Here is a 25089-nt window from a genome sequence, read left to right as displayed (position 1 = left end):
AATTATTGATATAAGGTTTTAATTTGTAAACAAAGTGACAAAAAGACAACTTAAGACATACCAAAAACAATATTCCCCTTTCCTTTCTGATGATAGGACATTGAATATTAAGATGTTTTCAGAGATTTTTCCATATTGTTGCTTCAAAAGTTATTATTATGGTTTTAATTTGCAAACAAAGTGACAAAAAGACAAAGACATAACAAAAACTATAACCCCTTCCTTTCTGATGATAGGACATTGAATATTCAGATATGTGCTACAATATGAATACATGTATATCACTGGTATTTTAATACGTTAATAAACACATGCATCTCGCGGGGGTTAGCGCATTCAAGATGGAATAAAAGAAAATTCAAACATGTTTATTCATATCTATTGTTTCCCATTTTCACCAGGCCAGACATTCAACATAAAAACCGAAATCCTTATAACATCTCAATGGTTTTATGTAAATTTTACCTCCCAAAATGGTCGTTAGAGTCCATATTCGTATCGACGTTTGAGTCACAGAATATATTGCTAAGGAGAAGACTATAACGTGCATACATTGGTTTGAGAGAACATGAATAAATGTAAGAGATGACAAAAGGTTTTAAATGTTAGGTTTACTGCTTTTGTTGTGCGATGACCAAATGTATAGTTACAGTAATCGCATCTTCTCGGGTCTTTCCGGCATACTCAAAAAGGCCTGAGAAGTTGCGAATGATTGTTCAGCTCAGGTACTATAATAAATGGATAATTATTAGAACTTCGCAAGTCAAAGTTTTTTTTATAGTCCATTCTGTTCCCAACAGAGAGCGCATTTGACCGAAAATCCTTGGGTTGCGAAGATGTACTAACCGGCCGGTAGCCGCACTTTAAAACAAGAGGTACTGAGCATTGAGCTCACAAAATAAATGATACCCCCTGCTCCAATATGAATATAATGGCATAGTGTAATGGACGGGTGTACGGAAGTGTAACAGACACTATATACCCCCCCCCCCCACACACACACACACTTTTTTTGAAGCGGGGGATATGATAAAAATATATTATCAATTTTTACCATTCTTACAGGACTAAATATATTTATTAATATTTTCTGTAAGAATTCTAAACAAACAATAAAATGATTGAATATTTATTTTACAAGTCAGAACAATTTTTCCATTTGTTGATTAAAAGCTAAAATGACTGCTTTCACAATAAACATCAGTCTGATTTCGACCCAACGTGACTGGGCCTACAATATGAACATCAATAAAACTTAAGGAAGATTGCCATTCCGTGCCGTAATTAAGGTATATTAACGATAAAGCTCGAGCAAAGCTATCATTATCATTATCGCCGCTATATATGGGATAAGGTACTAGACAGATAATGCAAATCGTTGCCATGACAACAGATTAATGACCAATGCTAGAGTCAATATATTGTTTAGCGCCCAGTTGTAGACAGCAGGAGAAATATTGGATGATACCCTACCGATCAATAAATAATAAAAGACACCTTATATGGTTACACTGTGCGTATTTTGATCATTTCATTAATTATCAAAGTCGACAGTAATAGGAGATTAAATGAGTAATGAAGCTTTGTCATTAGCCGTGATGAGAGGATGGTGAGAGTAGGCGGCATCTTAAACTGATAATTAAACATATCAGGCACAGGATTATTCGATTTCAGGCTTAATATACACATAATTCATAAAGTAGAAATGACAGAAAACTGTGGAAAACGATGTTTTGACAGTTTACTTGAGATTGAAAGAGGATCTGATTAAAACAATTCTCGTTGACAGATGAAGTTAGCATATTACACAGCAGAAAAAAAAATAAAAATAAATGAATTTAAAAAAAAAACGACCTTTCAAGAATAAGATATGAAAATGAGTAAGAGCTATTAATATAATGAAAAATTAAGAAATTTCTCTAAAAAGGTAATAGCAAATTTAACTCTGTGGATACATGTATACAATGCATGATGTACTATTTATAAAAATCCGTGTTATTTTACATTTCTCAGTTTAAGAGGATTAAAATTTACACGGAATCTAATTTCTATTTCAGAAAAGATACATGCCAAACTTTCTTATTTAGGATAAAAGATTGTCGGAACCCAAATTATATTAACTTGGCATGAAAGATCACATAATTCAAGAGATGTCAAAACAAATCATTAATTAAATGTTGATTCTTATTAATTTTGAAAGCACAGAAAACCAATATCTTAATTTGAAGGATCGAACGTCCTGTGGCCTGGAAGTAGTTTGTAACTATGGTGACAGTGACGCTTAATTACGTTTGTTCGGCTAATGAAATCCATGAATGACAAAATATTGTTTTAAATGTCATTTGAAAGCAAGTTTAAAATAATAAAATTTGATAAGGGATCTATATTGAGAGACTTATCAATATTTTTTACACATTGGAGAGAGAACGGTTTAATTAATAAAATTAATATCTGGTTACGACATTCTCATTAACACAGGAAGTAAAGTTACGTCATTAAATGACTGAAGAGTCAAAAACACAGGAAGTATAATTACGTCATTAAATTCTAAAGATCATAATTATGAAATATTATTGCATGACTGTGAGGGAAATATGAAGATTTATTCAGAGACCAGAAACATATCCCTCCTGGGCTTCGCCCGAGCTAAGGGAATAGAATGTTTTTGGCTGAATAAATCTTCAAATTTCCCTCACGATCATGATCATGGAGTGAATTGTTTAATATATCGAAAAAAGCCAAGGCTTTAAATATAAACAATTCAGCACTCCTCTCAAATTCACCTTTAGTTTTTTTTTTAATATCACTGAATTACTTTACTGAAGTCTCTTCATCACTTCACAGACGATTGCTTTTTTTTTTTTAAACATCCTTCTTAAGATCGTTAATTTTGTTCTTGCTTGGTAGAATCCTGCTTTTGAAATTTTTGAGACACCTGATGATTTTGTTCTTGCTTCAAACCTTCCTGCTTTTGAAATTTATGAGACACCTGATGCTATCGGAAGTTTTCGTTGAACGAACGATAAGTATATTTCTGGAAATTGCACGTGGAAAATTTGATCAGCCATTGTGGCCCCACCCTACCACCGCATGATTTGAAACAAATTGATTCTACACTACCTGACTTTGCTTTCATATGAATATGACTAATCATGCCTTTGCTGTTTTTGAGAAGAAAATTCTGGAAGATTTTTCTGATATATTCCTATGTAAAACATTGATTGGCCATTGTAGCCCCACTCTACCCGGATATGGGATGGGGGTTGTTGGGGGGGGGGAGGAGGGAGGGTCATGAATTGAACAAAGTTGATTCGAAACTATCTGAGGATGCTATGACTAATCATGGCTTTCTTGTTCTTGAGAAGAAGACTTTTACAGATTTTTCCCCCTATATATTCCTATGTAAAACTTTGATCCCCCATTGTGGCCCCACCCTACTCCCGGGGGTCATGGCTTTAACAAACTTGAATCTACACGACTATGTAATGAAGGTTCCATATAAGTTTTTTTTTCTTTGGCCCAATGAATCTACACTGCCACAGAAAGCTTTCACATAAGTTTCAACTTTTCTGGCACAGTGCTTCTTGAGAAGAATATTTTTAAAAGATCCACCAAATTTTCACTATTTCTTGATTATCTCCCCTTGAAACCCTTTATTTGAACAAACTTGAATCCCCTTCAACTTCAAGGATGCTTTAAGGCAAGTTTGGTTGAAATTGGCCCAGTGGTTCTGAAGTAGAAGTCGAAAATGTGAAAAGTTTACAGACGGACAAAATGTGATCGGAAAAGTTCTCTTGAGCTTTCAGCTCAGGTGAGCTAAAACTGGGTCAAACTTTGCAGACTAATTGTGGTCGCTTTATTCTTTTTGGTTTAGAAACTTACTTTAATGTTCTTTGAAGTTAGTTTCAGGTTTGCAATAGGAAATAATAAAAATTACTCCTAAAAAACATAAATACTTCAGAGAAGGTGTTGTGAGGTAAAGTTAATTGGATAGTGCACAATGAAATACGGAAAAGAAAACAACGCCGCATTCATTCTTTGGTTTTGGTTTTATTTTTCTTTTAACAACAAATACAGTTTTCAATGCGTATTAATTTATCTCATTTTCTGAGATTCAATGAGAAGAATCTCTTAAGGATAAATAACACAAACAAAATTTTTCAGAAATCAGCAATATTTCTCATAGATTTATAATGTATTAAGATATGTAGCCTGAATAATGTTTGCCAGGTAAAGTGGAGAATTTTGAAAGATTTCGTCACAATGTGAAAAAATGGGTGCAAAATTTTGTATAGAATTACATCGAAAACGACATTAAGTCGCATATTTAAGCACCAAAGAAAACTTACGATTTCTTAATATTTCAGGGATTTAATATTTGTCATTTCCATGCAAAATCAGTCAAAAAATATAGATCAATCCATGCATCAAATTTTTGTTTGTGTTATGTGTCCTTAAGTTAAAAAAAAACAACATTTTTTTGGCGTGGTTATGAAATTGATATCCTCCTGTCAATAAGTGTAAAATTAAAGAAAAATATTTGTCGTGTTTAAGTAAATTTACAATGCTTTTACAATATTGTTTTGTATGACTGTATATATTTGAATCCACTATTTCAGAATTGCCTTCTAAAAATAAATTTTTAAAAAATATTTGCACTGAAGCACCTGTCAAGAACAAAAATATATTGGAATGACCACTTCATCTTGAATTATATCAAAACCGGAAGTAGAGATGCAAGGAAACAGGATTTTTAGGACTCTAATTCTTCTGATCGAGTTAGTTCACTCTGGCTCAAGCGAACGTGTTGCTCAATTCCAAACCTACATTTGCACTTTCCAATAGTCACAAAGTACACCCCGGTCTTATCGACCCGGAATCCTTTATCCGGGGTAAAGATTTGCTTCACATCACCTGTTACTGTCGCCAAGGGCGTATTGTCCTTTTTGCTTCTCAGCGTCACGTGAACTTTGCCCTCAAATTTACTTTCAGTTTTGAAATGGCTAGCGTATTCATCTTCCTTTATTTCCAGATCTGCTTTGGTTTCAAATTTTGACGGAACTGTTATCTGGTTGTCAACCGACCATACCAGTTCTTCCTCGAACGTCTCATTGGCTGATTTCGTCAGACTGAGTTCACCTTTGAACCCTGCATTCGCCTCTATAATTGGATTTGGTGGGGTCAGTTTTAAGTCTAAATTGTAACCATAGGTGAATGACTTCTGTATTGAAATTGAACATGTGGATTTTGTTCGGCGCTCCGTTTTCAAAGTATAAACTTGATTCTGGTCTGTCTCGTTACTGAAATGAGCAGTAAAAAGCACGTGAGTTTTCGGAGTGTTGACTCGGATTTGATCGTAATATTCCGTAGTTCCATGACGCACGCGCATATGGTTCCAATTTATGTCGGCAGAGAGAATATCGTCTGCTTCCCTCCTCTGATTTTTGTCCAATGGGAAGTCATTCACCCACTTCCGGACTATATCCTCGAGGTCGATGATTTCCTGTGACATTCTGAAAATAAATTATACAGTTTTATCAATACTGTATCTGCCCAGCGTAGAAATATACGCCGAAAGGACATCTATTCCGGCCGGCCACAGCTGAGACGTAAAAATATATATAAGGTTGTAAATCTCTAATCAAGCAGAATTTTGATTAAGTAATTATGAAGCTGGTGATCTTTTGTGGAGAGACTTTGAAAAACAAGCATACAGAGTACCGTGATGTGGGAGGCGTTGGCTCCGATACATGTATATGTATACATATTGGCACAGACCATTTTGCATTGGTTGAAATCTTAACTACCTTATTTGCCACAAGCGTTACAGTGTGATATAATGTGTGGCATATCACATTCTTGTTCGGTAGTGTCGGGTATCACCGTTTTTTGTTTTTTTTTTATTTTCTTTTTTTCAGAGTATGCGCTTATTAAACAACATAGACTCCACTGAGTGGAAGTTCTATTTAGGATTATAATCATATGCATAATAATTGCAAAATTGCAATCTTCCTAATATGTTGCAAATATTTTATCAAGATGCCATTTTTTTTATATTCCATGTACATCCCACATAGTCCTTTATTTCTTTATTATATCAGCCATACAGAGCTTGACGAGCATTTTGGCTATATAGTCCAGAGTGACCTTGGGCAAGTGCAATACCGTATATATATGAATTATTACAAAGCCTGTATCAACTTGACAGGAAATTTACAATAGAAAATCCCCTCCCAACCCGGCCATTCATTTCTGATCTCGTCAGGTTCCTACGAATATCGAGTTCCTATCCAGTAGAATTTTGCGAGGTTTCTATGCGGGTATCGAATATAGAGGTCGCAATATGTCACGACTTAATTTTCTGTAATTCATCACTTTGTTTAGAGGTAGTTCGGATACTCTTATGATCTCGCCGTGTTTAATGGTTCATGATGTTTGCATAAACATTTTTAAACGTTCTAAAAAGATTTTCGATTTTTGGACGAGTTATTCATAACTCCACAATTTCCGCTCTCAGGTAAAAGGCTTTAAGCCAAACAATATCTGTGAAGTGGTAAGTGCTTCAAAGTACACAATCTGCTTTTATCTTCTCTGTACTTTATCTGTGGTTCGTTTCAAACGCGTGTCAGCAATCCGCCTCACGCGCAAGATCTTGAAGCACACACAAGTCTGCACGCGCGTTTTCCTTAGATAAGAGTTCGGCGGGGGTTTTGAGATTATGCGCCATGTTAAGCATTTGATAGCGGCACTTTTTACCGACGGAAAGGCGAGCGTCAGGTGGGAAATGTTTTAAAAACAAGAATTTTACAAGCGGAAGACAGAAATATTTCTCATGAATTCTTGAATGTTTTAGAGATATGATCAAGCATTAGAAGTGCTGTGTTTGTTTCAATGTTGCAAGACGTGTGTGTTCTATTTGACAATATAAAATGAAATTTACAAGATATTACACCAAGATGAAATATCTATATATTATATACATGTATATGATTTTATTATGATCTTGAGTAAATTTTTTGGTACACGTTTAATTTCATTCCTGACAAATTCAGCAAGAATGAAAAATCATAAAAGAAAAAATCTTATTAAATAAAGTATTTTTTTAATCGGTAAAAGACAGAATATACTGATTCAAAAGTAAGAATTTGATATGGACATTTTCTAGTCGAGGTCATGAATTGCACGAAAAAGATCTTTTTTTTAAAAAAAAGGTTACGTAGTATAGTGATTTAAATACCACGGGTATTAATGCTAAATTTATATTACTGTATTTACCCTAAGAATTCGGGTTTTACCTGATAAAAAATACTAAAAAAAAAAGTTTAGATCAATTACGCCAGATAGTAGAAATAGCAAGAATTAAATATCATGTGCTTAATAATTTGCCTAATCTTTAAAATGCAAGTATAGATAGAAATATTGTACTTTGATAATCTCCATAGATGATGCAAATTCTGACAAAGGGCATTCAATTCTGCTTCGTTTAATGATGCTCAAATATTGTCCCTCGTTTAATGATTTTTCCAGGCTTTTATCAAGGTCGCTAATGGGTGCGACACAATTACTGCATTCCCGTTAACAAAGTATGGTCCATATCTAACATATTATCGAATTTTGCCCGAAGAATAAGATATCGGTAAATCATGCATATATAAGTAATTACTCATTATTTACATATATTGTAGGTAAATTCCATGTTATTTTGATGTAGATCAACTGTTAATTTACACTTACTTAACGCAAAGGTCAATTGGGAATTTCCGACTTCAGTGACAACATTATTTAAGGAAGTTGTGTATAGTGTATTTTGTAATTCTTATGAATTATCTTGCATTAGAAATGCCTTACTATTTCAAGGATTAACATAACTTCGTATGAGCGAAAAACCGACAAAATCCGTTGTAAAAATCTCTCGCATATGTTAAATTTTTAAAATATAAATAAAAACTTGTCGAAACTTGAATTTCATTTCAAAATATACATTTAAAAAGCAAACTCTAATTGTTTGAATTCATAGTTAAACACTTTTAAAAGTTTTTTTTAATATGAATAAATATAAAATTAATTCCCAACATTTGTCTGGCATATTTTTGATTTTGAGAAAGATAAAAAGAAAACAGTCTTACCTAGAAAGAGAAAATTCACAATAATCTACGATCCTCACAGAAATAGACAATTTAAGATGGCCTCCAACAGGCGAAAACTTCCACGATTTTGATTGGATGAAATTTTTGTCACATCATTATTCATTCCAACAGGTAAAAACAAATCGAATAGATGTCCCCCGCCCACCTTAACGTTACAAGAAGAAAAATGTAAACATGCACGAAATCTTTCTTAGGCTGAGAAAAAGCCGAACGTTAACGTAATACGCACATGAACTCAGATCCCCGGAAAAAGTCCGTGAGGTTTCCCCGGCTAAATGTAGAGCAATTAATTCACGGTGTGTCTGCAGACATTATTCGAGATTCTGCGACAATTCCTGTTTAGTTGATTAATTATTAAGGTCGTTTGATACAAAATAATGCATTTTGAGTCTCTCGGGAAAAAAACTTGAGCGATCTAATGCGGAGGTTCTGTACCATTACATAGCGATGATATCGATGCAGTATTTTTTTCTCCCCCTGAACATATCTGCGTCTTAATTCCCGGGGGATCCTGTGACTGCTATATATCAATTATACTTAGGATCCTGTAAGGCGTTTATAACACGGACTTATACTATTTTGAATTCATGCAATGCGTATAATTTTACATTTTTTTCTACAGATCTTGAATGTTAGGAATGATTAGGGAACATTGGAAACGGTGCCATACTTTAAATCATATGTACACATCCTTTAAATTTTAATATATGTACATAATATTTAGTGGAAGGAACCAGTGCTCGCTAAAATGCTATGCATATATATGCTTTTTCTGTATATATGAAAATCAGCTGCTAACAGGGCATACAGATAGAAATGACATTCAAGTTTTGATACAAATAAAAAGATGCATGTAGGAAAATGAATCATTTTGTAGCCCAACATTTTCAAGAACCAAATTTGTCACTGTCCAGGGTATCTTAATTTGTATATTTAAGAAATGAATTTAATTTTTGAAGATTCATGAGGACATGAACTACGACGCTTCACGCCGGCATATTTCATGAAGCGCGTTAGCGCTTCATGATAAATATGCCGGCGTGAAGTGTTGTAGTTCATGTACCTCATGAATCTTCAAAAATTGAATTCATTTCTTATATTTACATTATTTTTCTGATGAGTTACCACAAATTTGACCATTCAACTGTCATTTTTAAAGCAAAACAGTTTGCACTATAGTTTTGACGTCAAGTACGGTATTATGACGTAACAATGGAGATATTCATGCTCATCCATGGTAGTTCATGAGAAAATGAACAGCATTCTAATTTGCAAAGAATCTTAAGAAAAAATATTTGGAAATGTAAATATATATATATATACTCTTTATATATGTTTATCATTATGTAGTTATATGATATGAGACTTAAATCTGATCATGAGACAAATTATAATCCGTTGTTGTAGACGAAAATTTTAAAATAAAATCTAGAGGTACTGTGAGCACTGAGCTCACAAAATAATACCTCCGCTCCGATATGAGTAAAATGGTAAAGTTCATGTTTGCTATGGGAAAAGCCCAAATATCTGCATGTCCGATCAAAATGTAAAATAGGAGATGCACAATGGCACTGTGTAATAGATTTAAGATTCTGGGAAAGTCTCATTAAAATTTATTCAGAGATATATATAAGAGGACATTGCACTTGGATAAGAGATGGGTACCCCAATATCATAGAAGAATGACAGTGTCCATATATTTGGCTATGGGAAAACCCGCAAATATATGTCTGATTAAACCGTAAAAAAGAAGGTGCAATGACTCTATGCAATAAAGATTCTGTGAAAGTCTCTTTAAATCTTATTCAGTGGTATAGGAGGAGTTGTGGATAAGAGTGATCTACATGTACATATGTAGATGTAAACCACCAAGCGTAACGGACAGACATATACACTGTAGCCTGGTTCCCGAGGCCTTCCGATGTGCACGCACAGAAGGCCTGTGCGTGCACATCGGAAGGCCTCGGGAACCAGGCTATATACACTGTACTTGTACTAGATCTATTAGAGTTATCGGTTTTAGTAGAGGATCGTAACTGAGGTCATTCCGCATGTAAAACGAGAGAGACGGAAAAAGGGGGGGGGGGGGTTGAAATAGAGAGAGAGTGTGTGTGTGAAGTGATGTATAAAGCGTGTAAAGAGAGTGTGCAGATCGATCGAGTGTTTGAAACAGTAAAAAAAAAAGAGAGAAGGGGGGGGGGGGTTGTGTATGTAAAAGAGAGTACGGAAGGGTAACCCCTCTAACCACTTTTTGTTAGCAATTGCCTTTAAATATTAAATAATATTGTCATGAATAGTACCCTCTCCAGTTACAATAATTCCGATTTTTTTTCTCTATAAATGAAAATGGAATCGATATCTTATTCTATCCCCATCCGACCCCAAATTAAAAGAATATGACTTTTATGAATCTTCCCCATTACCCCTTTTCATTTTTTTTTTTACCCTTGTCAAGAATTAACCCCCCCCTTTTTTTTTAAAGATGCTAATGTCTGTCTCAAGTTTGTACAAGCATTGAACAAGTTAGAAAATACTTAGCATGCCATAAGGAGCATAAATATTCACAACCTAGGGGCTACCTTTCCATCAATTCATCGGGCTTTTTTCTTTAGCCATGCAAGCAGTTACGAATCATTTTTGGTACGATATGTTAGTGACTAAATGTCAACACGAAAGTGAAAGTACAAATGTTATTTTTGACAGGTGGTGGTGTCGGCTATGCGGTGAAAATCTAATCACTTCGATGAAACCAAACAGATCAGTTAGTAGAAAGAATTATGTCACTCCAGTGTAAGTCTATTATTTTTTTTTTGGATGGATTTTAAAATGAATGTTAATATGTATATTTCATTTGTTTACTTACTGTAGCTGCAAGATTTTAACAGCAAAACCTTTTGTAAATATTTGTGTTACTTTGTCACGTGGAAGATTTAATGGTCCTTATGCAAGCCCAACGTGCAAGTTCTTCATTTGAGAACAATTTCATCAATGCACTGATCTTTCAGTCATATTATCTTTTCATGGCGGACCAAAGTTTATCTTACATAACATAACTTTTTAATGTATTCAAATACAAGTAATTAAAATGCGTTTAGAAGTAACAAGATGCATGTACATAGTTGTTTAAAATAGTGGCAGATGACCCTTGAGAAAGTTTGAAGCTTATTTTATTTTTTAATATTTTCCTGCATATGATGTAAACAAGTTCAATTATACAATAAAAGTTAGGAAATTACTAGTTTTTTGGCAAAATTAAAATAATATAAACTTTCATAAGCTTCAGCTTTGATTAACAGTATAGAGCAGAAGTTACATGTAGTATAGTGCAATATTTAAAAATATCTTGGATACTGTTCATGCAATGACATCCCAAGACATACATCCTGGTGTAACTCCCTACATGTACATTCTTTAATCCGATTATATTGTCTATTTATCCATAGTGAGGGGTCTTACACTTCCTGGCCATATCGTTAAATAAAACAAGGCACTCAACCCTGTCCTGAGTAATTAACTAATTAGTTGCATTCCTTTTAATTACTAAAATATTTGACTCAAACCCAATATGTTTACAGAAAATCAATATTTGTAGTCATTGAATGGTCTAATGAAGACAAAATAAATAATTTGCTTTGTATACATTTGTTAATACTGGTAGTACATGTGTATACAGTAAAACATGCTTATAATGAATATGGTTATAATGAATTGACCCTTATATTCATCTACAATTCTGTATTTTAAGCCTGATTTGTCTTCCCACAGTACATCCCTACACATTGTATGATACAAACACTATCCGTTATTGGGTCCACTATGGCCTGGTCATTCTTGGTGCTATCCTAGCCATTATCACAGCAGTGGCCCAGTGGGTAAACCCGGCTCCCTATGGAAAACATGAGAGAAGGGTAAGATTTTCTTAACTGTTGAAATCAAAAATGATATAACTCAGATTTTTAAACATACTGTCACTGTATGCTTAAATACACTCTTTTTCCTCTTGATTTATTGTGCAAGACTTTCAGAAAGATCAGAAACAGGTTGTACATTTACAAAAATAGGAGGTACTTGGCAGAAGCAATTTAATTAAAATGTTATAAAATTTTTCTTCACTCAAAGTGAATATTTTTTGTTCTGTACAATTCTGTTTCAGCCAAGTAAAAGTACCAGGTATTGGCAGATTTGCATCATACATGTATAGTATAAACTGAATCAGATCTATATTTTGATTTTAACCACAAAGTCACAGAACAGTTCTTTGAACCTTTATATACTTTTAGTATTGAAGTTGATAAAATTACTATTAGTATTGAAGTTAATAAAATTACTATATAGTATTGAAGTTGATAAAATTACTATTAGTATTGAAGTTGATAAAATTTCTGAAATTTAACCAAAGCTTTGTTAGATTTGACAAAACCTGAGGTATGATGAAATGTTTTTGTTAATTCTTTACCTCAGGATCAGAACTGGGGTCCCCTGATCCCCCAGAGGCTGGGACACATTCTATCAGATGCTCTACCTGGGGTTGTGCTATTTACACTGGTATGAAAAAGAAACATGTACTTGGTTTAAATTGTAGAAAATATAGATATCGTGATACAGTCAAACCTTGTTATCTTGAATGGTTTTGGAAAACTTTTTGGTATCCGAGGATTCAATTTTTGAGGTTAAAATACATAACTAAAGAAAAAAGTGGTTGGGATTTCCAACTCAATCTGAAATAACCATGGTATTTCAGATATTTATTTATGACAAACTGAAGCTCAACTGTGTATGAAATATTATTAACAGCAATATTTTGTGAATAAAATATACAAAAGTATTATAATGACCTAGTAGATATTCCTCAAATAAATGCATTTAAAATATATCTAATGTAAAAGTACATGTACTCCTTGATACATGTATCATTTTTTTTAGGTGTTTGTATTTTATGGAATTGATGACAAAACCTATATCAACTATGTATTCCTGGCTATGTTTTTGTCACACTACATACATAGGTAAGAGTATTACACTATACAGAGGTAAGGCAGTTATACTCGGGGCATGTCTCTCTGATCCAGACTAATAGAAGTTTAGTCTGGTCGCTTCTGTGAAATTTGCAAAATTTTCTGCAATAATGCAACTGTTATCTACGAAAGCCGGATAAGCTCATTTTTGACAAGATAAAAAAATATTTAACTCGTTATAACGAGATAGTTTTCTCGTTATAACGAGTTAGTATCTCGTTATAACGAGTTAGTATCTCGTTATAATGAGATACTAAATCGTTATAATGAGATACTAACTCGTTATAACGAGATAACTATCTCGTTATAACGAGATAACTAAGTCGTTATAACGACTTAATTATCTCGTTATAACGAGATACTAACTCGTTATAACGAGATACGAACTCGTTATAACGAGATAACTAACTCGTTATAACGAGATAATTATCGTTAAGATGAAAGCCGGATAGGCTCATTTTTGACAAGACAAAAAAAATATTTAACTCGTTATAACGAGATAATTATCTCGTAATAACGAGTTAGTATCTCGTTATAACGAGTTAGTTATCTCGTTATAATGAGTTAGTTATCTCGTTATAACGAGTTAGTCATCTCGTTATAACGAGTTAGTATCTCGTTGTAACGAGTTATCTCGTTATAACGAGTTAGTTATCTCGTTATAATGAGTTAGTTATCTCGTTATAACGAGTTAGTCATCTCGTTATAACGAGTTAGTATCTCGTTATAACGAGTTAGTATCTCGTTATAACGAGTTATAACGAGTTAGTTATCTCGTTATAACGAGTTAGTTATCTCGGGTTAATCTTGTCAAAAATGAGCCTATCCGGCTTTCGTAGTTATCCCTGCATAAACACACAAAGAAATATGTTTTATTGTTTATATTTATAATGTATATATTATTTGTTTTAAGTGAGAGAAAGTATGTAAAATATTTTATTATATAGTCTATTTATAGTCCCTATATAATCTATACAAACGCAAACAGTTCATAACACTACATATTCACTGGTTTTGAAGCCGTATTCACCGGAGGGTCGGTACGCGTGCAGCGGCATTGTGACGTCACAATCAACACCTCAAACAACGTTGTAAACAATTGTTGCAACGGCCGGAGCCAGCTGTGTATCTGAGCAGGAAAAACATTTTGCCAAGCTTATCGCAGGATTATTTTCTAAACATTTCGATGTCTTACAAACAGCAAAAGGAAAACACGGAAGCTATAACTTGTAATCTGGACATTTTTTTTTATTTTTCCACAACAGAAGTTCGTAAATGAAAGTGGTATCATCATTCAGCCTTCAATGTCTTACTTTTTCAAATCCGGACTATATAATAAAACAATTATGGACTCTTTCGGTGGTGAATATGGTTTGTTATTCAGCAGAAAAATATCAATATTGACCTCGGCTTCGCCTCGGTCAATATTGATATTTTTTTGTGTATTTTTTGACAAGACCTTCCCTTGGCAACATTCATTTTGACCATTTCAACTTGACCTTGACGTTTTGACCTACTTTTGAAAAAACCTTAACCTTCACCATACTTTTCAACGTGGTGCTAGGGATTTCATATTTTATTTTTATATTCCTTGAGACAAGAAATTTCTTTGGGTAACAACATTTTTGATCTTTTGAGGTGGAGTTTGATTCGCATTTGAAAAACTTTTAATCTTCGCCATAAGCTACCATATGGGTGCATCAGTGTTTCTCAAACACATCCTGCTCATTTTGCCCCCCCCCCCCCCCCGCGTAATTGCCACGATACTATCAATGAAATTGCTATGAATACAGTAGGCAATCTTCATCGTCAATTTCAGCCCCCAGAATGGAAGAATTTATCGTGAGTTTGGTCCATGACCACATTGACCTTCCGTTTGTGTTCCTCTCACTTGCGCAGGTGTGCAACGTATGGCTAAATTTCAAGCTTGATAACCTCCGTACTCATGTTGCCAGAGTTCAAGACTTTTTCAGATCATCACATCAACCTATTCAAATTGCCTCCGTGCAGTCCAGGGTAAGAAGGCGTTGGAATGCCCCTGCTTCTCTCGACTAAGGGCAGCTATGTTGAAAAAGTCAAATATTTCCCCATGAGGATAAACGTATTGTTGAATTCTCAGCACCGAATCAGGTCTGTGATAGATACCAGAGGGAGGTCATACGAAATACTGACTAGTCAGGCGATTTCAGGGAGGGGTGGTACATGTACCGTCAAATGTGTTTCAAGAGCTCAAAAAATCAAATAAGATTTTGGTAGTTTGTTGTATTAAATATTGGGGAAAACATTCTAATATATAAGTAAACGTAAAATCACCACAAATGCCGACACAGTGTATCTTTTTCCTTTCAGTATAGATATATTTAATAGTATGTGATGCTGAATTCATCCCTCTTTCCGTGATCGGAAGGTTGTGTGTTCGAATCACGGCCGCGGCTGACCCAAGTCGATAAAAAATAGGTAGCAACTATTTCTTCGCCAAGCGCTCGGCACTTTGAAGTGAAAGTTGCGGGTCCTTTGGATATCGATGAGACCTTAAATACCGAGGCCCCGTGTCACGGCAGGCGTTGGCACGATAAAGATCCCTCACTGCTCAATGGCCCTGAGTGCCGAGTAATGTCGAAATTTCAAGCCCTTCACCGGTATATGGTGACGTCTCTATATGAGTGAAAAATTCTCGAATCGGACGTAAAACAACATACACTTGATCATCACTCTTTCATCCTAATCAGGGTTCAAATTAAATGATCCCTGGTTCTTCAAGCACCCATGTAGGTAAAGATGCTCAACACACATTAAAATAATTCGTTGGGTGTTTTAAATGCAGTAATATAAAGGTAAACCTATATGTACTCTAAGGGGAAAAAGTATACTTGCAGAACGTAGCACAAGAATAGATCTTGGTTATGATCGTCATTAAGGAGTCCAGTCTTTTGATCTTATATTATTCGATCAGAAAACGGCTATCTGCTTGAGCTATCATCTGGATATTTCTAATTAATAAAGTATACAGAGATGTATCAGTGTAATATGCTGACACTACTGAACTAGAAATCAAAGGTTGTAAAAATCGCTGATTAAAAAAATTGGTCTAGCCTTTACATCCTACAAAAACCTATCACAGTAATGATAATAAAAGATCTGCTTCTGTGTTACTGTGTATAGTCTTATTTTTTGTGTCGTCTGCAGAAGAGAGCTGAAATATAGGGATCATGTTGTACGTCTGATTTCCGTGTAGAAATCAACTTATTGGCATAAAAAAACTGTATATATTCTCCATCAAGCTTAATATAATTCTCAACGTACAAGTAAATAACATGTTTTTTTTTTTAAATAATAAGTTGAGTTAGAATCTATTTGTCGTCTGGTTCAAACTTCAATGGAAACGGAGCGCATAAAGAAATCTAAACCAGAATCTTTATTGGTCACTTTTGAATTATTGAATAAAGTAATGGACATATTATTTTTGGCAAATTTGTGAACGCTAAATGCTGTACAAACCATTGTTCAATCTTTTTTGCACACAAGAGTAAAATCATGTTTGCAAGCTACGGCTTTTTGACTCGATACATGTACGTTCCCGTAGCGAACCAAAAATCCTTGGCCTATGAAAAGGGGTAAACCGTAAACATGTAAAGTTACAAGGTGAACTTTAAGTGTTTAAACCATCATCGATGTTTCATTACTCCAAAGTATAAAAGGAATGTATCTACCGATCTTGAGAGAAATTGTTAATGAGCTACTGTGTAATTGTATCAGGAGATTATGATTATTTACTTTAGTTAGTCATGCTCCTTTAATTCAGATATCAGCGTTTAGCAACGAAAAAAAGAAAATGGTGAAATCAAGCGCCAAATTAGAATTTTGAAAATTGATAGTTGAAGCTTCTTTTTCTTAGATCACTCCAGTGTTTTCAATATACTTCCGCAGCGGAATAGATACGAAAAATGCCACTGTAGTGAAACAGTGAAATTGACAATGCCTCTGAAGCTAGAGAAAAATTCAAAACAGGGCGAAAATAGACCTTCTTTAAATTATGGTTAAATGACCATAAACGAATTAAAAAATGAACAAGTAAGTTATATTACTACATATCCAACAGATTTAAATACTGTAAACCAACAATTATTCGCGTCATCTTTTATTCGCGAATCGTCAGTTTGAAATCAATCCGCGACGACTAATTTTCGCGACTGTGGAAACATTCAATACAGAGCAAAATATTTGGTTCGTGGCGATTAATGTTCGCGAGTTAAAAGTAAGTCGCGAAACTGGCGGATATTTTTTGCACGCGAATAAAAGTTGGTTAACAGTACATAACCTACAAGAAAAAAAATATGCAAATTTTTGTTTTTGTTTCAGGGGTATTATACACCCTCTTGTGATGCGATATAGAAATTCTAAAGTAGCTTTAGGGTAAGCAGGAAATTACTTATCTTATGATGCGATATTTTCACATATTCATATTTGAAATTTCAGTAAGTTAAATTCAGAAACTCTTCTTCTTTTTCTTTTGACAATATTTTTCTTGCAAAAAGGAAAAAAAAATGCTGAAATGAAAATTAATGTTGATCCATTTTAGCTCTTGTCAAAGCAGTATGTTCCAACACTTTTAAAATACTGTGATATCACTAATTTTCGTGTGTGTGTGTGTGTGTGGGGGGGGGGGGTAATTTTCGTTGTTTTCGAGGTATGAAGAATTCACGAATTTATGTCCTCCACAAAATGTAAAATTTCAAATGAACAAAAGCTCTCGTCTTTGATAACCACCAAATCCCCATGAACAGGCTATTTTTTTTCTCAAACCTCGAAAAATTGATCCCACGAAAATATGTGATTTTACAGCAAGACACGAGTTCCAAACATGTAAATATGAAGAGAAAATAATATTTTTTAACTTTTTCTTATATGCTTCTTGCAATTATTTTGCAGAACAACACTTGGGGGTTATCCGACATTCTCTGCATTTTATTTTTCAGCATAACGCTTGGTGGATTTTTTCCGAACTGCCTCTACCATTTTATAAACGCTGACTTCATAGGATCAGCAGAGTTCTACACAAGTTATTACTAGTAAGTAACTGTTAATTTGTTTATGAGTAACTATTTGTAAATTTGGTAGTGAATAACTGCATGTTTATTTACTAGTAAGTGACTTAATTTGCTTAAACTAAAGACAGTGTCCGTAATAATTATGATTTCTCAAAGAAAGGAAATCCAAATGATGTATCCAAGTGAATTTTTGTTCACTGAAACATACTCTGTCATAATTTATTTCTGAAGCTAGAATTTTTTTGATTTGATACCCAACTGCGGGACATGGAGACCGGTCCTTCAGATGAGACCGTATAAACCGAGATCCCGTGTCGCAGTAGGTGCTGGCACGAAAAGGATCCCTCACTGCTCAGTATGAGTGAAAAATTCTCGAAGGGACGCTAAACAAACAAACCAACAAAAACCGAACAGTTGATTTGATAATCTGATTCATGCAGCATGCAAAATGTGCTTAGAATTTTGATCTGTCATTCTAAACATTATATACATTTTGGAGTTTCAAAATGGTTTAGAGCAATATTGACTACACTTCATCTTCAGAAATAACTGGTATTATATGTGGGACGCAGACTTGATGCCTATTTAGTCCTTAATGAGGAGGCTTTTTTGCTTTTTTTTTTTTTTTTTTTTTTTTTTTTTTTTTTTTGCATTCCATTGTAATACTGTCCAATAAATAAATTTAAGGTGTACAAACCTGCCATTCTCGAACCGAAAGTAAAATTATGAAATGGTGGCTTAATTGATTATTGTTTAACGCCATATCGGTAGTATTTCAGCCATCTATCGGCGAATGCATGATGGATGTAGATTGATGAATGTAGACTAAAACGGATAAATGTTACGACCCGAAGTTGTTTTAAGTTCTGTCAATCAAAAAAAAAAAAAAAAAAAAAAAAAAGCAAGATGTGTTTGTGAAACACTGATGCCCCCGTATGGCAACTTATAGCGAAGGTTAAACTTTCTGAAGTGCAAATCAAATAGGTTGGTACCCAAAGTAAGGTCTTGTACTGAGGAATATACTTGTAAAATATGAAAGCCCTAGCAGAAACCATTGAAAAGATGTGGAAAGTAAGTCAAACATCAAGGTCAAGGTCAAAATTAATTGTGCCCAAGGAAAGGCCTTCTCACAAGAAATACACATGTGAAATATGAAAGTCCTAGCACCAACCCTTTAAAGGATATGGCCAAGGTTAAAATTTTTCAAAAGTAGGTCAAACTCCAAAGTCATGGTCAAAGGGTCAAAGTTGTTGGTATCCTGTATAAGGCCTTGTCACAAGGATTGCATATGTGAAGTATGAAAGTCCTAGAACCAATTGCTCAAAAGAAATAGCCAAGCTTAAAGTTTTCCAAAAGTAGGTCAAACTCAAAGGTAGAGGTCAATGAGCTATAATTGTTGGTATCTAAAGGAAAGACTTGTCACAAGGATTACACATGTGAAGAACGAAAGCCCTAGCATTAACTGTTCAAAAGGTATGGCCAAGGTATAAAGTTTTCAAAAGAAAGTCAAACTCAAAGGTCAAGGTCAAAAGATCAAAGTCGTTGGTACCCAAAGGAAGGTCTTGTCACAAGGATTACATAAGTGAAGAATGAAAGTCCTAGCACCAACCGTTCAAAAGATATGGCCAATGTTAAAGTTTTTTAAAAGTAGGTCGAATTCACGGGTCAAGGTCAAAAGGTCAAAGTTGTTGGTATCCAAGTGAAGGACTTGTCACAAGGATTACATTTGTGAAAAAATAAAAGCCCTAGCACCAACCGTTCAAAAGATATGGCTAATGTTAAAGTTTTTCAAAAGTAGGTCAAACTCGTAGGTCAAGGTCAAAGGGTCAAAGTTGTTGGTATCCAAAGGAAGGTCTTGTCACAAGGATTACACATGTGAACAATGAAAGCCCTAGCATTAATCGTTCAAAAGTTAAAGCCAATGTTAAAGTTTTTCAAAAGTAGGTCAAACTCCAAGGTCAAAGAGTCAAAGTTGTTGGTATCCAAAGGAAGGTCTTGTCATAAGAATACACATGTGAAGTATGAAAGCTGTAGCACCAACCGTTCAAAAAAGTTATGGCCAAAGTTAAGGTTTGAAAAAATTTTGTAAAACTGGATCAAACTCTAAGGTCAAGGTCAAAAGGTCAAATATGATGGTACCCAAAGAAAGGTTTTGTCCCAAGGAATACACATGTGAAATATGTAAGCCATAGCTTTAACCAATCAAAAGTTATGAGCAATATTAAAGTTTTTGCGGACAAACAGACAGACAGACAAATAGACAGACAGACAGACCGACAGACGGACGGACAGGGCAAGAACTATACACCCCCGAATCTTCGATACGGGGGCATAAAAAGTGCCCTCCTACCCACTTTCAACGGGCCTGTACTTCTATCCCGAAAAATTCAGAATGTTACTAGACACACACAATTGAAAGTTGAATAACAATACTGTTTTCTTTTTTGTAGTGACCCTCGTTTTATACTTGGTATTATTATTTTCTTTGCTGGGTATATCATCAACAGATGGGCGGATCTAAAATTACGTTCTTTACGGGAAACAAAAGGTATCTTATTAATATATTTTAGTTGAAAACCAAAGGAAAGGCTTATTGTGTTTGTGCTTACGTATGTATAATCTTGCATGACTTTTTTGTTAAAGGAGATGGGGGGTTGGGTATTTAGATTCTGCATTTCAGTGATTTTGATCCTTAAAAATGATACAGTGTATATACTTCGGTAGTTTTACTTGTTTTAATGGCTGATCTTTGATTTTGAATCTCAAGTAAATTATAGCTGTAAATGCCATTTTGGTAACATATACGTAGTGATGACCAGTGCTCTCAAAATTTATAACCTGAAGAATGTAAACTTTTTATTCATCTAGACGGGAACAACGGGAAATATTCGTCAGTCGAACACTTTCTATTAAAAATGAATTTTATCATTAATAGTGTTTGCTAACTTTCTTTGAATTAAAATCAGATTAAAATCGTGATAAACCAGACATTGAATGACACACTCATACCAATATGCAGAAAAGATGTGCGATGTATTTTAATTAACACATATTCATTTTTGACATGGTGCTGATATTTATTCATTAGGTATCAGTACATTTTCATGGTGACATAAGTACAAAATTAACAGCCATTTCTTACTGTATGACTTGTTTTCATGTCACCATATGTTGGAATCCCGATCCCGAAGATAATTTAGTTACCTCTCAGTCACAATAGTGATAGTTTGATGATAATATTTCGACATTTTAATAGATTCTTCAAATGATCAAAACCAAAAGGCAGTCAATTACGGTGCTTTAAGTCATAGTCAAGAAGAAAATAGTAACGAGAAACCTGGTAAGAACTTAGTAGAGGTGATATAGTAAATACTGACACGGAAAACCCTACCTTTGTCTAAAGTTACTTCAAATATACTTCAAGGTTAACTTCAAATTGCATATAGGAGTTGAAAGTATTAAGGAAAAAAGTAATTTTTTTTATTTGTTTATTTACAATGTAGTATTCTCATTCTTAAATTGCTACACGTCATTTATACTACTTAAACAACCTCTTACGGAATGTATTAACCTAAAAACCTTTTTAAACTAAAAATATTGAATGTAAAAGGATTCATCGATTCTATTTCAAATGGTTGACTGCATTTATTAGTATACATGTATCTTTCTTGAAAAGCATTATTATACCTTGGGAGAGGTAATCATGACAACCACACATTGCCAAAACATCCTGAAAATCCTAGAAAATATTAACGTCATTGTCATTTAAGCTTTTTTTGGTTATGCAGAGAAGAATAATTATGAGACGTTTCTTTCCATTGTTTCCAATGCATGCCTCTGTTATTCTGTATCTATTCTGCCGTATCATCTGTATTTACTTAATGTGACAAAACCATTCAATTTGCATGACGTCATCATCTACAAAAAGTTTTTTTTCCTTTGTTTTTGGATTAAATTGAAATTCTGTAAGATATACGCCTGCATTGGTCATATCTTTACAACATGTTAGCACCACCTTTATTTTGACAGGATGTACCGGTTACTACATACCATACGGGGGATTCTTTGAGTTAGTCACGTGTCCAAACTACTTTGGTGAACTGGTTGAATGGATTGGATGGTAATTAAAAATTAATTAAAATTCATTGATTAAAAATTGAATTTATTTAGGTTTAAACTTTAAAAATTATCAAGGTATTCAAAGGTTGATTTATCATATATTTAAAAAAATATAGATCAAACTTGCATAGCTATACATTAGATATCTCACTACCTTCTATCCTCTTGTGCCCCAGTAATTCTTTTGTCCTTCATAAAATGCTACGTATTCAGAGAGGTCGGGTTTCTTGCCCTTTCTTGGTCTTGCGAAGGAAGAAAGCTTAAAACAACACAACTTTCTATATGTATTGTAGGACAATTGCTACATGGTCAGCAGCAGGTCTGGTGTGGACCCTTTTTGCAGCAGCGACTTTTGTCCCCAGAGCTCGACATAATCATGTGTGGTGAGATTACTTAATTTGAAATACACATTGCCAAAGTATAAAATTTGGGTTTTTTAAAAAATTATTATAACCACAACTTTTTTCTGCATGCACTATTAATTTTCGTCCTATGAATCATTTTTTTTTTCATTTTATATAGGTACAAGTCACAGTTTGAGTCCTATCCACCAAACAGAAAAGCCTTAATTCCATTTCTTTTCTAGCATTATATACATATCAATTGCATTCTTCAACTGTATATATCTAAATTCTATCTTTTCTTCATAACTTTTTTTAATATCAATTTAAAAATGTATTTGTAAGAAAAAAAGTTAAGTAAACAATTTTCGTGAAAACATACATGTACATGTAAGCTGAAATATACATGTAGTATAATGTTGATATTACTGCTGCTTCTAATCAATCTAGTCTTTTTAAAAATCCATAGCATAACATTACTGGATGTTATGACTTAGCTTTAAATATGGAATATTTATTTGATTTTTTGAGATGTTTTTTGTTGAAATTCAGTTATAATTTATTTATGATGTGTATATGTAAAAAAAATCCATATCCTTCAAATTGGTGCTTTTATGTCAGTTAATGAAAATAAACATGACATTATCTGTTAAATATGGAATGTATCATTATTATGATATTAATCTGTCATTAACGACTTTCATAGAAATCCAAATATTTATGGCATTTATTTTATTTCTAAGGGTACATTTTAATTTTTAAAAAATGTTGTTTTTTTTTAAGATCGTTTTATCCTTCTGTTTGTTTTGCTTGTTGACAAATAATTTATCAGAATAATCTTGATTGGGAATTCATTTATACAAAATTAGGAATATTCTATTCTATTCTTTACGTGATGTCCAAAACTAATCAATTTCAATGATGTCTATATAAGCCTGATTTGTTTATATGTGCATTGTTCACATTTTTAATTATTTTTTTTTATAGAATATATTTAGATTCTTTTTCTTCTTCAGAAAATAGTCCACCAAACGAAATAGAACATTATACATTGTATGTACAGTAAAACACACTTTATACAGCAAATATGCTTATAATGAATATTGACGCTTATGGTGAAGTGATTTTATTCCCCTTGGCTTTAAAATATATTGTAAATGGATATAACGAATTACATTTATAACGAATCAAAATTGGTCATCCCTGACACTTTGTTATAAACATGTTTTACTTTAATGAGGAGATTTGTTTAAAGCATATCATAAAACAAATACTATATTCAGTCAGACTCTGTTACTGGTGATTTTCAATGAACTAATGACAAAAATGAAATTTTACATAGTATACTTTATTATATAGTGTCAAGCAATAGATAATACCTTTAAGCAGAAATTGATTTGACTATGTACATAAAATACATTTTTTTCCAGGATCAGCCATATGTTCTTGAGTAAGTGATATCATAAAGTATTGTGATAAATATGTTTATTCATTCTACACAAATGACTTTTTATTTTGGTAGGCAAAGTACAGATAAAAAATACCACACAGCACAATCCCAAAACATTGCACAACCACAAAACATCACACATCATAAACCCCAGAACACCACACATCACACAACCCCAGAACACCACACATCACAAAACCACAAAACATCACAAATCACACAACTCCAGAACACCACACAACCACAAAACACCTCACAATCTCAAAACATCACACAACCACAAGCATCATACATCACACAACCACAAAACACCTCACAATCACAAAAAAATTGCACAATCACAAAAAATCACACAAGCATCACACATCACACAACCACAAAACACCACACAACCACAAAACATCACAATCAGAAAACATCACACAACCACAAAACATCACACGTGCCTTGAACAATCAAAGAGATTTTGTCTTCAAAACATAAGAATGAAATTTAATATTACAAGTCCTTGTGGCCTAAAAACACTTTTGATTTTGAGGTGAAAAGGACAAGGACAGCAAGGGATTTAACACACTTTGTCTGTGTGTACAACTTCTTTTCCAGGCACTATCTCAAAAAACCTTTGAGCTTTTGCAATGAGATTTTATATCCTGACTTCCTACCTATAGAAGAAACATATGGATTTTGATGTCAAGGGTGAAAGTCAGAAATTCATGCATTGCAAATAATGTTTTCCAAGATGATAACTCTTGTTTTCTTTTCTTTTCTTTTTTTTTAAATAAGATTTTATTTATTTCATAACTCTAAATGTCTTAAGAAAGACCCTTAACCGATGATTTTGACGTCAGAAAATGATAATTAATATACAAGTGAGCTTTGCTGTCTCGAAAACTGATATCTCGAATACCATGGTTATATCGAAATGATTTGGAAGTCCCAGCCACTTACTCTTAAAATATTTTACCCGTG

General features: G+C 33.6%; 2 protein-coding genes across 3 annotated transcripts; one reads left to right on the top strand and one right to left on the bottom strand.

Moving 5' to 3' along the window:
* Positions 1–4055: 4055 nt before the first annotated feature.
* On the bottom strand, positions 4056–8326 carry LOC133180487 (uncharacterized). The gene is made up of 2 exons (XM_061315001.1): positions 8127–8326; positions 4056–5513 (listed from the first exon to the last, which is right to left on the bottom strand). Exon 2 carries the CDS (start codon positions 5510–5512, stop codon positions 4754–4756), a length of 759 nt encoding a protein of 252 aa, XP_061170985.1. The 5' UTR covers position 5513; positions 8127–8326; the 3' UTR covers positions 4056–4753.
* Positions 8327–10844: 2518 nt separating this feature from the next.
* On the top strand, positions 10845–24852 carry LOC133180486 (uncharacterized). 2 transcript variants are annotated; one of them, XM_061314999.1, is made up of 11 exons: positions 10845–10937; positions 11913–12055; positions 12609–12692; positions 13071–13153; positions 17522–17575; positions 18139–18231; positions 20661–20758; positions 21467–21550; positions 22240–22330; positions 22623–22712; positions 22852–24852. In XM_061314999.1, exons 1-11 carry the CDS (start codon positions 10925–10927, stop codon positions 22913–22915), a joined length of 897 nt encoding a protein of 298 aa, XP_061170983.1. In that variant the 5' UTR covers positions 10845–10924; the 3' UTR covers positions 22916–24852. The 2 variants fall into 2 exon arrangements, with proteins under 2 accessions (XP_061170983.1, XP_061170984.1); XM_061315000.1 differs by lacking the exon at positions 21467–21550.
* Positions 24853–25089: the final 237 nt, after the last annotated feature.

The sequence above is a fragment of the Saccostrea echinata genome, unplaced genomic scaffold (genome assembly GCF_033153115.1).
Source record: "Saccostrea echinata isolate AGI-Se365-2 ecotype Australia unplaced genomic scaffold, CSIRO_AGI_Sech_v1 ptg000006l, whole genome shotgun sequence".
Taxonomy (NCBI): Eukaryota; Metazoa; Mollusca; class Bivalvia; order Ostreida; family Ostreidae; genus Saccostrea; species Saccostrea echinata.
The sequence above is the reverse complement of the archived record's forward strand: the minus strand, read 5'-3'. Positions and strand labels throughout refer to the sequence as shown.